The 15,675-nt window shown below is 40.7% G+C and overlaps 1 protein-coding gene across 1 annotated transcript; it reads left to right on the plus strand.

Annotated features, from left to right (window-relative positions):
* The first annotated feature begins 3,895 nt into the window (after positions 1-3,895).
* LOC113616788 (olfactory receptor 7D4-like) lies at positions 3,896-4,845 on the plus strand. Its single transcript, XM_027100160.1, is given in 2 exon segments — positions 3,896-4,201; positions 4,204-4,845. Coding segments are annotated over 2 exon segments (948 nt in total).
* The last annotated feature ends 10,830 nt before the right edge of the window (positions 4,846-15,675 follow it).

A 15,675-nucleotide genomic window follows, 5' to 3' on the forward strand; every position in this document is an offset into this window, starting at 1 on the left:
GCTTAAAACAAAGCCTGGACTGGAATTAACCTCTGAACCTTCATTTATACATATTAATATATGGAGTAACGTGTCATATTTGGTTCCTTTTTGTGTATGCGTATTGCTATTTGGCCTATCTGTTGACCTCTTTAATTATTGGCAGTGACACTAATTATCAGCAGATTAGTCTTAACTCCCTTGAATTCAGTGTAATGGATTATATACTAGCCCTGGATGACATTCTGATTTTCTGGAATAAGACCTACATTTCCAGCAGAATTTGTTGCAGTTGCCTGAGTCTGAGACCTCATGGGTCATGTTAGAGGTTTATATTGCAGGTTGGCCTCATTCTGCTGCTTCGACTCCTAGTGATAGTGTCATCAACAAGTGCTCACTGAGATCCACGAAGCAGATTTCATCCCAGCTTTTGTTCTTCAGTGGCTGACCAGATGTCACTTGCATGTGAAAATTCTCCGTAAGCCAAGTTGACGTGTCAACCAGGAGTAGCTTATTGAAGACCCTCCTCCGTGCATCGCTCTTGCCCCTGCTCATCATGTTGTACATGTGAATACAAGGCTCTGACCCCTTTTTTTCTCAGAATTGAGAAACGCAGTGAGGAGCTTGGAAAGACGACATCATCTCTCCCATTGAGACTACAAGCAGGCTTGGTTCCTGCTTCAAAGAAACTGAAATAAATTCTACAACCCCAGCATTGCTTTCCTGTAAGACAACCCAGTGTATGTGTAGACTCCACGTGGGCCCTCTGTGTCACTCCTGAGAGACTCAGGGACAAAGAGAACCAATACAAACAGGCTAACTTTCCTTGGAGGAAGGGAATAATCAAGTCACTGGTCCAACAGTTTTGGTGATGGAGACGTGGCTTCCTGGAAGAGGCAGAACAGTAGTGGCCAGGCTGGGTGGAAAGACAGAAAAGCATCTGGAATCCAGTAATGAAAGCTCTTCCCCAGACATTTGCCCATGTTTGGGGCAAGAAGAGGAAACAAGGATCCCTGCTGTCCTACTTCTTAATGAGGCTCAACAGTAAGTGTATCAGTAGTTATATCAGTTTGTGTTTCCTTAATTTCTCAATCTTATAATACCCTTAATTTTTTTTAATTTTTAATTTATTTTTTGGCTGCATTGGGTCTTCGTTGCTGCGCTCAGGCTTTCTCTAGTTGCAGCAAGTGGGGGCTACTCTTCGTTGCTGTGCGCGGGCTTTTCATTGCAGTGGATTCTCTTGTTGCGGAGCATGGGCCCTAGGCCCATGGACTTCAGTAGTTGCAGCACACCACCTTGGTAGTTGCAGCACCCAGGCCCTAGACTGCACAGGCTTCAGTAGTTGTGGCACATGGGCTCAGTAGTTGTGGCTCGAGGGGTTAGTTGCTCCAGGGCATGTGGGATCTTCCCAGACCAGGGCACGAACCCGTGTCCCCTGCATCGGCAGGTGGACTCTCAACCACTGCGCCACCAGGGAAGCCCTGTAGCATTACTTTTTAAATGTTTCTTTTGATATAGACATTATATGGAGTCTTAAGATGCCCAGGTATTTGAAATGCAGTCTTAAAATCCTTTTTTCCCCCTTGGTGTATTTATAATATGTAATTACTAATAAATTTGGGTTTGTGTCTAGCATCTTATTTTTTCCATATTTATCTCATTTTTCATCTTTCTCTGCATTGTTAGTATATTTTCATGTAAATGATTTTACTGTCGATGATTGAAATTTATATGCTCCACTAATTTTATATTAGTTTTTACCCTGGAACCTTTTAATGTCTTTCATTGAAGTCTTAATACCTTTTCCCTCGTACAAAGTGTACTGGGACTTGTGAATACTGCAATGCCCATCGTCAACTCCTCAGCAGCACACTGACCCAGAGACCCAGAAATAAGTCCACAGTTAGAAGAGCCACTAAACAGACCCAGGTGGGAAAAAGAACCAACTCCCCCTTGAGAAGTGGCAGAGCCCCACCTTTTTGGGAGAGGTTACATCTGACAGGGACTTGGATAGCCCTGGAGGGAAGTGCTCAGTACCATCAGAAACAGTGAAATGAATGCACTTTTGTGAGGTAAATTGGCCTCCTCCATAGGGGTACAGCTGTGGAGACTGCATGATTGCCACGCTGTGGACCTAACAGTAATGACGATGGAAACGGCTGTGACTGGTCCCCAGCTTTCCTGGGTCATGAAGGCTTCATGTTGGCCTTTTCTATCCCAGACGACTTTGGACCTGGCTGTCTCCCTCAGCCCCCAGTGGTGCATCCGTTGGGTTTCCCATTGGCTTTGTCCCCTGGCCTTTCTGGGACCCTGCAGTCAGTGCAGCTCTGGCCCTTTCTTCACTCTTTACCCAGACCTGCCGCTCTCACAGACAGCTGTCTTCCTGCCTCCTTCTCTCCCTCTGACTGCCCTGTCACTTGTCTCATAAAGGGTGGCCTGTAGGTCCCTGGTGATGGGGACATTATATAAGACGTTATTGCCCCTGAGCAGTATGTTTTTCCACGTAACAGCAGAAAATCATCTCTTTAGTACAGGAGCTTTGAGGCGAGGAGTGGGGAAGATTATTCATTAGACTGAAGGGCGGAACAGGGTCAGCTTGTGTTTGTGCTCCATGAGGGGAGGAGAGATCTGCACCCTGAGCTTCTGAACCAGTTCACTTGTGACCCATTGGAACACAGCGCCTTTCACCATTACGAATCACTTTCGTCAGTGGAATCAATTTCACCCTTCTTATCTCAATGTTCATGGAAAAGTTAAGGGACAGGTTGGGGATATCCTTCCGCCTGAATCTATCACGTCTTGTCTCTAGAGCAAAGCCCAGAGTTCTTGGTCACGGAACATGTTTAGACAGGTACACCGTTCAGCCCATGGTGACTCTGGGGGCACCAGGCCCCTGCGCTGGCCTGGAAGGCCATGTGATGCCTCAGCAGCCAGGCAGATTGGAGCCCAAATATCTACAAGGGCAGCTCCAGGAGCTACTGGGCTCCCCTAGCTGGGAATACAGAACACTATATTGTGTGGGCTTCTTCCTTGAAGCACTTCTTGGTGGCTGATTGGTGTCAAAGCCCACCTTCCCTCCCCAACCACCGGCTCTCAGTGATGTGTGTCCGATGCTCTCCCTGCATGACCCACTGCATTTGGCCTGCCCTCTGGTGCCTGCCTGGGAACAGGGTGTTTCTGTTTCTGAATGGCTGAGGCAGCTGTGCTTGTGAGGCTACTGACCTCCCTGTGCCGGCCACCTCAGGAGTGACCCTGCATGTGGGCATTTAAAAGTACTGTTTTGGGGTAGGTGTTTTGTTCAGTGTTTTAGTCTTTGAAATGCCAGCTAAACAGTTTGTTTTTTTATATTCACTTTTTTTACACTCTACATTTCTCCATTTGGGGTCTGAGTTTAGTAGTTTAAAAAAAAAAAAACTAGCCTTTTTTAAAAATCTGACTTTTGGGGCTTCCCTGGTGGTGCAGTGGTTGAGAGTCCGCCTGCTGATGCAGGGGACACGGGTTCGTGCCCGGGTCCAGGAAGATCCCACATGCCGCGGAGCGGCTAGGCCCGTGAGCCACGGCCGCTGAGCCTGCGTGTCTGGAGCCTGCGCGTCTGGAGCCTGTGCTCCACAACAGGAGAGTACACAACAGTGAGAGGCCCATGTACCGCAAAAAAAAAAAAAAAAAAAAAAAAAAGAACCAGTGAGTAGGAGATAAAAATATTTTTTCCGCTAAATTTTAAAACAGCTAAATAAATATATTTAAAATGGAAATTGTCTACCATTTGGCTGAGTGAATCACTGTCATTGGAAGGACTAATAGAGGGTGAAGGATATCGACCTAAAGGTGGAATCATAAGTGATGACTAGCTGAGGTGCCATTTGGCTGTTCATTGAATGTTGCTTTTGCCTCCTTCCCCAGCAGACGCACCAGCGACATGGGAGCAGGAAACCATACAGGAGTATCACAGTTCCTCCTCCTGGGCCTCTCAGACGATCCTGACCTGCAGCCCCTCCTCTTTGGAGTGTTCATGTCCATGTACCTGGTCGCTGTGCTGGGGAACCTGCTCATCATCCTGGCCGTCAGCTCAGACTCCCACCTCCACACCCCCATGTACTTCTTCCTCGCCAACCTGTCCTTTGTTGACATCTGTTTCATCTCCACCACTGTCCCAAGGATGCTAGTGAACATCCAGACACAGAGCAAAGGCATCTCCCACATAGGGTGACTCACTCAGGTGTATTTTTTTTTTTTTTTTTGATTTTTACTGTAATGGATAGTTTTCTCCTGACTGTGATGGCCTATGACCGGTTTGTGGCCATCTGCCATCCCCTGCACTACATGGTCATCATGAACCCCCGCTTCTGTGGCCTCCTGGTTCTGATGTGTTGCCTCATCATTTTCTGGGTTCCCCTGATTCATATTCTACTGTTGAGGCGGCTGAACTTCTGAAAGTTCACTCGCACTGAAATTCCACATTTCTTCTGTGAACTGGCTCAGATTCTCAAGGTGGCCTGCTCTGACATCCTCATCAATAACATCTTGTTTGTGGCCACTGCCCTGCTGGCTGTGTTTCCCCTCATTGGAATCCTCTTCTCTTACTCTCGAATTGTCTCCTCTTTAATGAGAATCTCCTCTTCAGCGGGCAAATATAAAGCATTTTCCACCGGTGGGTCTCACCTCTCTGTGGTTTCCTTGTTCTATGGGACAGGCGTGGGGATCTATCTCACTTCTGCTGTGACCCATTCTCCCCAGAGAAGCTCCATCGCCTCAGTGATGTACACCGTGCTCACCCCCATGCTGAACCCCTTCATCTACAGCCTGAGGAACAAGGATGTGAAGGGGGCCCTGGGAAGGCTCCTTGGTTTAGGTACCACTTGTCTGTGAGGGGCCACTGGCCTCAGAACTAAGTGGACACTGGGCTGCAAAAACAAATTTTGTGAATTTATATCTCCTGATTTTCTTTTCCCTTAAAAGACATGCTTCATTTCTTCCATTCTCAAAGCACCTATGACTTTGCTTTTATTTGTGTTGGTATTAGTTTCTGCTCAACACCCTCCTCAGTAATTCCTTTTGACTTTTGCTTCCTATTTGCAGCCCATACATTTCCATCTTGGGCTGGGTTTCTTACAGCCATTCTGGCGATTTCCAACATTAGGTTTGAAGCACTTATACCACGTATGGCATGGTTTCCCCCCGAATTATCCTCTCAAATGTTCATGTTCTTCATGTTAATTTTTTTGTGTGTTTGCTTTTCTCTGGAAGAAATGGAATGAAAATCACACAACAGTCATAACCAAAGTGCTTCACATACCAAGGCTATTCTTGTTCTGTGTACGTTTTATGTTATCTTGACAAAATTTCAAAAGGTGTTTTCTCTCATTTATCTCATTTTTCAAACAGATTGGGAATGGAATAGCGTCTACCCTGAAAACCTAACACTATGCCCACATTCCTAACTTTGCTATCCAACATTTTCCTGAAGACTGTGAGATTTTCAGCTTCAAGAGTGGGAATCTAGTTTTGAGTTAGTTTTTTCCCATGATTCATAGAAGTATATAGCATAGAATAATTATGAGATATTGCTTCATTCTTTGCCTTCTTTCTTCCTCCCTCCCTCCCCCTCCCTCCCTTCCTTTCCTCTTTCTTTTGTTTTGCTGGACCTTTATTTGCTATCATTGCAGTTTTAAGATACACCCCAATATCCTAAAACATCTAATAATGAATGCAATAGAATAAAACTTGTTTTCTCTTGTGGCTTATTTGGGGGGAGGGCACTCTTTGGAGGTGCCAGCAGGAGTGGTAATCACACACCTGTGGAGTGTTTTCAGAACTTAGTCCACTTTTTGAGAAGAATATTGATAGAATTGAGTCTGCAGCAAAGGGTGGAGTGGTAGAAGCTGTCAGCATTTCTCCTACATTCCCTGGGATCCCTTCACCATCCCCTCTGCACAGCAGCCTGACTGTCACTGTCAGCACCAGGTAGAACCTAGTTTTCCCAATGTGTCACGGCAGACCTGACGGAGAATTATGCCCCACGAGGGACAGTTCTTGATGGACAGGTGTGGGGTATACCGTCTTCTTCACCCCTTAGCTGGGATCATTCTGAAGTTTGGATTTTGTGCCATTTTCCAGAATTTCCCTACAGGATGAAAACTCTGCTCACTCGTGTGCAAGCTAACTTAAGATGAGCTTTATTGGATGTGTTTTCTGCCCTGTATCACTTCCCTTTTCTCTAACCTATGTTCCATGGTCCTTGCTCCTTCCAATAATGTGCTTCGACATAAATCCTTGATTCGGCACCTGCTTCCGACGAACCAAAGCTGAGACACGTGATGAAGACTATTAAGAATATCCAAACAATACCATGAATGGAACGAAGGACTCTGGGGGCAAAAACGACAAAAACAAACACAAAACAAATACTGGGTATATAGTAAGATCTTCAAATTACTGGAAAATCGTAATTTATTAGTAAGGAAAAACATATTCAGTGGGGCTTTAATTGAATTTGATTCCACTAAGTTTAATCCATAGTGGGTTTTTTAAATTTAATTTATTTTTTTCTGCAGCAGGTTCTCATTAGTTATCTATTTTATGCATATTAGTGTATATATGTCAATCCCAATCTCCCAATTCATCCCATCACCACCCCCCACTTTCCCCCCTTGGGGAAGAGATATTCAGTGTGGCTTTAATTCAATTTGATTCCACTAAGTTTAATCCATAGTGTTTTTATTGCCTACTTCATATGAACAAAACTGGGGACCAAAGAGGTAAACATGTTGCAATTCAGAGTGGTAACCATAATAATATTGGTGTGTAATAATGCATGCTGAAAACAAAGGTAGAACTTTTCAATTCACCTTGAGTGAGTCCAGAATAAAACTTTTAAAAATTTATTTAATAGCTTTATTGAGGGATAATTTATATATCATGAAATTCAGCCATTTAAAGCATAAGGGCAATAGTTTTGATAAATTTTTACTTATGCAATCATCACCACAATCCAGTTTTAGAACATTTCTGTCACCCTAGAAAGTTCTCCTATGCCCATTTGCAGGTAACATCAACTGCCACCTCAGTCCTAGGCAACCACTTATTTGCTTCTGTCTCTATAAACTGGCCTTTTCTAGCTATTTTATATAAATGGAATCATACAATAGATGATCTTTTGTATCTGGCTTCTTTCACTTAGCAGAATGATTTTTCATAGTTATCCATGTGAAAAACACACATCAGTATTTTGTTCCTTATAATTGTAGAATAGTATTCAAATGTATGGCTGTGCCACATTTGCTTATCCACGGATATTTGGATATTTCCAGTTGGTGAGTAAACGTGTTCAGACACACACCCTTCACTGAAGTGCTGTATTCATCCTGTGGTGACTCTTGGCACTCTGGGTCAGAGGGAAGGTCTGGAGGCCATGTGATGGCTACTCAGGACACCAGAGTCCAAGGCTAAATCTGCACCCAGGGCTCCGGAGCGCCTGGCCTCACACCTGCATGCAGACAATTATTGCAAATATTTTGGGTATTGGAAGCTATCCTTTCAACTGTAATTTTTTGAGATCTAAACACAAATCAGTTACATCTGATGAATATATAATATCCAGTGAATTTTGAATACTTCATATGAAGGATTTAAATAGCTCCACTACCACTTACTATGTTGAAATGTTTTGGATATCTTGGGTTAAATAAAATTTATTAAAAATGACCTCAGGGGCTTCCCTGGCGGTGCAGTGGTTAAGAATCCACCTGCCAATATAGGGGACACGGGTTCGAGCCCTGGTCCGGGAAGCTCCCACATGCCACAGAGCAACTAAGCCCATGCGCCACAACTACTGAGCCTACACTCTAGAGCCCGCAAGCCACAACTACTGAGCCCACATGCCACAACTACTGAAGCCCGCGCACCTAGAGCCCGTGATCCGCAACAAGAGAAGCCACCACAATGAGAAGCCCGCGCACCACAACTAGGGAAAGCCTGCGCGCAGCAACAAAGACTCATCACAGCCAAAAAAAAAGAAAAAAAGAAAAGAAAAAAGATCTCAGTTATTTCTTTTTGGTTTCTTGTGGTTATATAAAAAATTTAAAGTCTATATATGGCTTACACAGTAAAAACTGCTGCTAGGCATTATGAAGAGAAAAAGAGTGAAATATTTTATTCAGTTGACCCAGTTGATGTTCCCATGAAGGAGCTTGGAGAAGCCTGGAGGCCTGTATCTCCTTTTAAGTTCTTCCCTCTGGCATTCTCCTTTAATCTATCAGCAAATAATTAAGTTATGTCCCTGTGCTAGGAACTGAGAAGACATGAGCAAGGTATACAAAAAATGTATGAGGCCTAGACGATCCCATATGATGTAGGAGGTAGATAATAAAGTAATGATTAATATATCAGTTCAAAAGTGATATGAGGGAAATGAAGGAGGCAAGAAAATAAGGAAGGTCCTACATACACACCCACAGTGGCATAAATATTCTGGGGCAGATAAAGGCAGGACAGGAAAGTAAATATGGACTATTACACCTTTAACCAAAAAAGATTAGAAATACAATGTCAAGATTTCCCTGCAAAAACCACTCTGAATAAATCTTAACTACTGTGAAACATGAAGAAAATCTTAGTTGGGAAAATCCAATTGAAACAGGTCTGCTCTCTCCCTCTCATCTTTGCAGAGGGCAAATGCCAAGTCAGATGTTCTCCAATATCTGTGTATTTAATGGGTCTCCTCAATGTGAATCTGCTCAGAGAACTACCTTTGGGTATTATTTATTAGTTCTTTTGTTTTGCTTTTATTTTTTGTTCATTTATCCCTCAGATTTCCTTATTTGATATCTTTTAACATTCTGTGGTTTAAAGGTCAACTCTAAATGTTTAAAATAATTACAGAAACACAATGAAAAAATGGGCAGATCTAACTAGACATTTCCCTAAAGAAGATATACAGATGGCCAAAAAGCAAATGTAAAGATGCTTAACATCACTAATTTTTAGAGAAATGCATATCAAAACTACAATGAGGTATCACCTCACACAGGTCAGAATGGCCATCATCAAAAAATCTACAAACAAGATTGCAGATGACTTGATACTATACATAGAGAATCCTAAAGATGCCACCAGTAAACTACTAGAGCTAATCAATGAATTTGGTAAAGTTGCAGGATACAAAATTAATGCACAGAAATCTCTTGCATTCCTATACACTAACAACAAAAGATCAGAAAGAGAAATTAAGGAAACAATCCCATTCACCATTGCAGCAAAAAGAATAAAATACCTAGGAATAAACCTACCTAAGGAGTTAAAAGACCTGTACTCAGAAAACTATAAGACACTGATGAAAGAAATCAAAGATGACACAAACAGATGGAGAGATACACCATGTTCTTGGATTGGAAGAATCAATATTGTGAAAATGACTATACTACCCAAAGTAATCTACAGATTCAATGCAATCCCTATCAAATTCCCAGTGGCATTTTTTACAGAACTAGAACAAAAAGTCTTAAAATTTGTATGGAGACACAAAAGACCCCAAATAGCCAAAGCAGTCTTGAGGGGAAAAAATGGAGCAGAAGGAATCAGACTCCTTGACTTCAGACTATACTACAAAGCTACAGTAATCAAGACAATAGGGTACTGGCACAAAAACAGAAATACAGGTCAATGGAACAGGATAGAAAGCCCAGAGATAAACCCATGCACCTATGGTCACCTTATCTTTGCTAAAGGAGGCAAGAATATAAAATGGAGAAAAGACAGCCTCTTCAATAAGTGCTGCTGGGAAAACTGGACAGCTACATGTAAAAGAATGAAATTAGAACACTCCCTAACACCATACACAAAAATAAACTCAAAATGGATTAGAAACCTAAATGTAAGACCAGACACTATAAAACTCTTAGATGAAAACATAGGAAGAACACTCTGATGTAAATCACAGCAAGATCTTTTTTGATCCACCTCCTAGAGTAATGGAAATAAAAACAAAAATAAACAAATGGGACCTAATGAAACTTAAAAAAGCTTTTGCAAACCAAAGGAAACTACAAACAAGACAAAAAGACAACCCTCAGAATGGGAGAAAATATTTGCAAATGAATCAACCGACAAAGGATTAATCTCCAAAATATATAAACAGCTCATGCAGCTCAATATTTTTTTAACTTCTTTATTGGAGTATAATTGCTTTACAATGGTGTGTTAGTTTCTGCTTTATAACAAAGTGGATCAGTTATATATATATATATTGCAGCTCAATATTTAAAAAAAAAAACCCAATCAAAAAATGAGCAGAAGACCTAAATAGACATTTATCCAAAGTGGACATACAGATGGCCAAGAAGCACAGGAAAAGCTGTTCAACATCACTAATTATTAGAGAAATGCAAATCAAAACTACAATGAGGTATCACCTCACACCAGTTAAAATGGGCATCGTCAGAAAATCTACAAACAACAAATGCTGGAGAGGGTGTGGAGAAAAGGGAACCCTCTTGCACTGTTGGTGGGAATGTAAATTGATACAGCCACTATGGAGAACAGTATGGAGGTTCCTTAAAAAACTAAAAATAGAATTACCATATGACCCAGCATACCCACTACTGGGCATATACCCTGAGAAAACCATAATTCAAAAAGACACATGCACCCCAATGTTCATTGCAGCACTATTTACAATAGCCAGGTCATGGAAGCAACCTAAATGCCCATCGACAGACGAATGGATAAAGGAGATATGGTACATATATACAATAGAATATTACTCAGCCATAAAAAGGAACGAAATTGGGTCATTTGTAGAGATGTGGATGGATCTAGAGACTGTCATACAGAGTGAAGTAAGTCAGAAAGAGAAAAACAAATATCGTATATTAATGCATATATGTGGAACCTAGAAAAATGGTACAGATGAACCTGTTTGCAGGGCAGAAATAGAGACACAGATGTAGAGAACAAACGTATGGACACCAAGGGGGGAAAGTGGCGGGGGGTGGTGGTGGGATGAATTGGGAGATTGGGATTGACATGTATACACTAATATGTATAAAATAGATAATAAGAACCTGCTGTATAAAAAATAAATAAAATTAAATTTAAAAAAATTTTTTAATCTACAAACAATAAATGCTGGAGAAGGTGTGGAGAAAAGGAAAACTTCCTACACTGTTGATGGGAATGTAAATTGGTACAGCCACTATGTAGAAAAGTATGGGGGTTCCTTAAAAAACTAAAAATAGACCTACCATATGATCCATCAATCCCATTCCTGGGCATATATCCAGAGAAAACCATAATTCGAAAAGATACATGCACCCCAATGTTCACTGCAGCACTATTTACAATAGCCAGGACATGAAAGCAACCTAAATGTTCATTGACAGATGAATGGATAAAGAAGATGTGGTACATATATACAGTGAAATATTACTCAGCCATAAAGAAGAATGAAATAATGCCATTTGCAGCAACATGGATGAACCTAGAGACTGTCATACTGAGTGAAATAAGTCAGAGAAAAACAAATATCATATGATGTCACTTATATGTGGAATCTAAAAAAATGGTACAAGTGAACTTATTTACAAAAAAGAAATAGAGTCACAGATGTAGAAAATAAACTATGGTTACCAAAGGGGAAGTGGGGAAGAGACAAGTTGGGAGATTGGGATTGACATATATACACTACTATATATAAAATAGCTAACTAATAAGGACCTACTATACAGCACAGGAAAGTCTACTCAATACTCTGTAATGACCTATATGGGAAAAGAATCTAAAAAAGAGTGGATATATGTATAGGAATAACTGATTCACTTTGCTGTAGAGCAGAAACTAACACAACATTGTAAATCAACTATACTCCAATAAAAATTAATTTAAAAAATAAAATAAACTCAATCACAGTCTTTAATAAATAAAATACAGAAGAGCAGCCTAATGGTCATCTCCACAATAGTATTAGAATGACAAAGGCAGAAAGTTCCAATTTCTATCCATGAACCAAATCTACCATCTCAATAACCACAGAAATGAGAAGCCTGAAGCCTGAAACCATATACGTCAAGTCTATGTTGTCTGGCATTAGGATCTGCTTTCTTGTGGAGAGATTTTACATGTCTTAGGCAGCATCATATGTCTTTTGTTTACCAATTTTTGTTGTTGTTGTTAACCCTGAAGTAACACAGGGTCACGGGTAAAAATCAGCTCTCTATTTCCTAGTAGAGATTCTACTTAATGCCACATTCCTCAAACTAGGAAACCTTGTACTGCACAGGCCCAGAGACCTATTTTCCTGGTGACTGCATAGGATGCTTACATTCTTTTCCCACTGAGATACAATTAGTGTACAATGAAATGTACACGTAAGCATTCTGGGAATGACTTCTGAAAATTGCATATACTTGCATAATCACCAGAGGAAGCAAGGTATAGAATGTAATTATCTTCCCCCAAAGCCCTCCTGCCTGTTCTAGTCCATCCCCTCACCTTCATCCCCAGACAAGCACTTTCCGATTTCTAACAGTTACTAGATACAGTATTTGGTACACAGATATTAGGCATTTACTCATTGTTCTCATATATATGTCCTGTTTTTCCTCTATTGTTTGGAGAAACATTCTGGGAGAAATATTTTAAGTCCCCCTGTGGAACTCTGTACTATCTCTTCATCCTTTTATTTCTCTCAAACATTCCTTTATATATTTTACAAAAATATTTAGTGGAGACACATCTCAACTTTTCCTATCTTGAAGGACTGGAATCTTTTATCTGATTAACTCTACCTGTAGAAATGCTTCAAAGTCTACATTGTCTTGGGAATTCCCTGGCCATCCAGTGGTTAGGACTGAGAGTTTTCACTGCTGAGGGCCCGGGTTCAATCCCTGGTTGGGGAACTAAGATGCCACAAGCCACACAGTGTGGTCAAAAATTCAAAAAACAGGAAAAATAAATCTACATCATCTGGCATTAGGATCTACTTTCTTTTGGAGAGTTTTTGCACATTATGGCTTTTTTTGTGTCTTTTGGTTACCAATGACATAGTACCTTGCATAGAGCCTTGTTCACTGAGGGAACCCAGGGACTTGTGACTAACACACAACTGAGATTCTTCCCAAGATTGGTAAAGGAGACCTAGATATAGCAAAATCACTGGCTCTTAGGTTGCTTGATGTAATACACAGTCCACCATGGGATATAATAGATACCCATCTAGAGGCAAATGCAGAAAACAAAAACATACAGTGCTCTAGTGCTCTAGAGGCTCTTACACTACATCTTTACACACAACTGACAGAATTTCTATATGTCAAAAGCTCCCATTTTGTACTTTTTCCAAATATCCCTATGAATCACATACCTGTCAAGATAAGGTAGGATTTAAAAGTGAACGAGGATACATAGAGACCTAGCGTAGTATCCAGCGATTTCCTGAGTTTCACCAAGAATTGAAAGAACTTGGTAGTTCTATCCACATTCATGTTCACAGCAGCATTATTCACAGTAGCCAAAAGATGGAAGCCCCCGAAGTGTCCATTAATGGATGACTGGGTAAACAAAATGTGGTATACATATCCAATGGAGTATTATTTAACCTTAAAAACAAATATTCTGTCACATGAAACACCATGGATGAAACTTGAAGGTATTCTACTATGTGAAATAAGCAAAATACAAAAAGCCAAATACAGCCATCCATCAGTATCCACAGGGGACTACTGCTAGGACCTGCTGGGGACAACAAAATCTAGGGATGTTCAAGTCCCAGAGTCAGCCATCTGAATCCGTGGTTCTGCAACCACAGATTCAACCAACCGTGGATCATGTAGTACCATACTATTTATTGAGGAAACATCCAAGTATAAGTGGACCTGCGCATTTCAAACCCATGCTGTTCAAGGAACAATTGTAGTATATGGTTCCACATACATAAGGTAACCAGAGGAGTCTATTTCATAGAGCCCAAGATAGAAAGTACAGTGGTGGTTACCAGGACTAGAGCAAGGGGCAACAGGAAGTTATTGATTAATAAGTACCAAGTATCAATTTGGGATGATGAAAAACATCTAGAGATGGATGGTGGCAATGGCTGCATAACAATAAGAGTGTGCTTAATGCCACTGAACTGCACACTTAAAATAGTTTAGTAAATTTTACATGATGTGTATTTTAGGACAGTAGAAGATTGTGAGCGCAGGATTAGTAGTAGAAGTATTTAACGGATCCTCCAAAAACCACAGATCTGGGGGAAAAGAAATTTAAAACCAGTTTGGTTGGCAGTGCCTCTCTTAGAGACCCAGCCGTGTAAGATACCTGCCCAAAGAGAAAATATTTGCTAACGAAACAACTGACAACGGATTAATCTCCAAAATATACAAGCAACTCATACAGCTCAACATCAAAAAAATCAAACAATCCAATCCAAAAATGGACAAAAGAACTAAATAGACATTTCTCCAAAGAAGATATACAGATTGCCAACAAACACATGAAAGGATGCTCAACATCACTAATCATTAGAGAAATGTAAATAAAAACTACAATGAGGTATCGCCTCACAGCGGTCAGAATGGCCATCATCAAAGAATCTACAAACAATAAATGCTGGAGAGGGTGTGGAGAAAAGGGAAACCTCTTGCACTGTTGATGGGAATGTAAATTGATACAGCCACTATAGTGAACAGTATGGAGGTTCCTTAAAAAACTAAAAATAGAACTACCATGTGACCCAGCAATCCCACTACTGGGCATATACCCCGAGAAAACCATAACTCAAAAAGAGTCATGTACCACAATGTTCATTGCAGCACTATTTACAATAGCCAGGACATGGAAGCAACCTAAGTGTCCATCAACAGATGAATGGATAAAGAAGATGATGCACATACATACAGTGGAATATTACTCAGCCATAAAATAAACGAAATTGAGTTACTTGTAGTGAGGTGGATGAACATAGAATCTGTCATACAGAATGAAGTGAGTCAGGAAGAGAAAAACAAATACCATATGCTAACACATATATATGGAATCTAAAAAAAAATTGTTCTGAAGAACCTAGGGGCAGGACAGGAATAAAGACGCAGATGTAAAGAATGGACTTAAGGACACGGGGAGGGGGAAGGGTAAATTGGGACGAAGTGAGATAGTAGCACTGACAGATATACACTACCAAATGTAAGATGGCTAGCTAGTGGGAAGTAGCCACATAGCACAGGGAGATCAGCTCGGTGCTTTGTGACCGCCTAGAGGGGTGGGATAGGCAGGGTGGGTGGGAGACACAAGAGGGAGGCGATATGGGGATATATGCATATGAATAGTTGATTCACTTTGTTATACAGCAGCAACTAACACAACAACGTAAAGCAATTATACTCCAATAAAGATGCTAAAAAATAATAATAAAATAAAAGGTGTGAAGAGTGAAAAAAAAAAAGAAAAAGATACCTGCCCATAAAAGAAGGACCTTAAAGTACTGGAGGTTTCGTTAGTAATATTAAATTTATGTATCTGAGCTGCTTATTTAAAATGGACATTTTAAATCAATTTGCAAATCAAAAGTCAGATTTTTTTTAAAGGCTAGGTTTGTTTTTAACTACTAAACTCAGACCCTAAATGGGGAAATGCAGAGTGTAAAAAAGTGAGTATAAAAATAAAACTGTTTAGCTGGCATTTCAAAGACTAAAACACTGAACAAAACAC

This window comes from Aethalodelphis obliquidens, unplaced genomic scaffold (assembly GCF_003676395.1).
Source record: "Aethalodelphis obliquidens isolate GAN/ISIS:26980383/991018 unplaced genomic scaffold, ASM367639v1 scaffold498, whole genome shotgun sequence".
In the NCBI taxonomy this organism is placed as follows: Eukaryota; Metazoa; Chordata; class Mammalia; order Artiodactyla; family Delphinidae; genus Aethalodelphis; species Aethalodelphis obliquidens.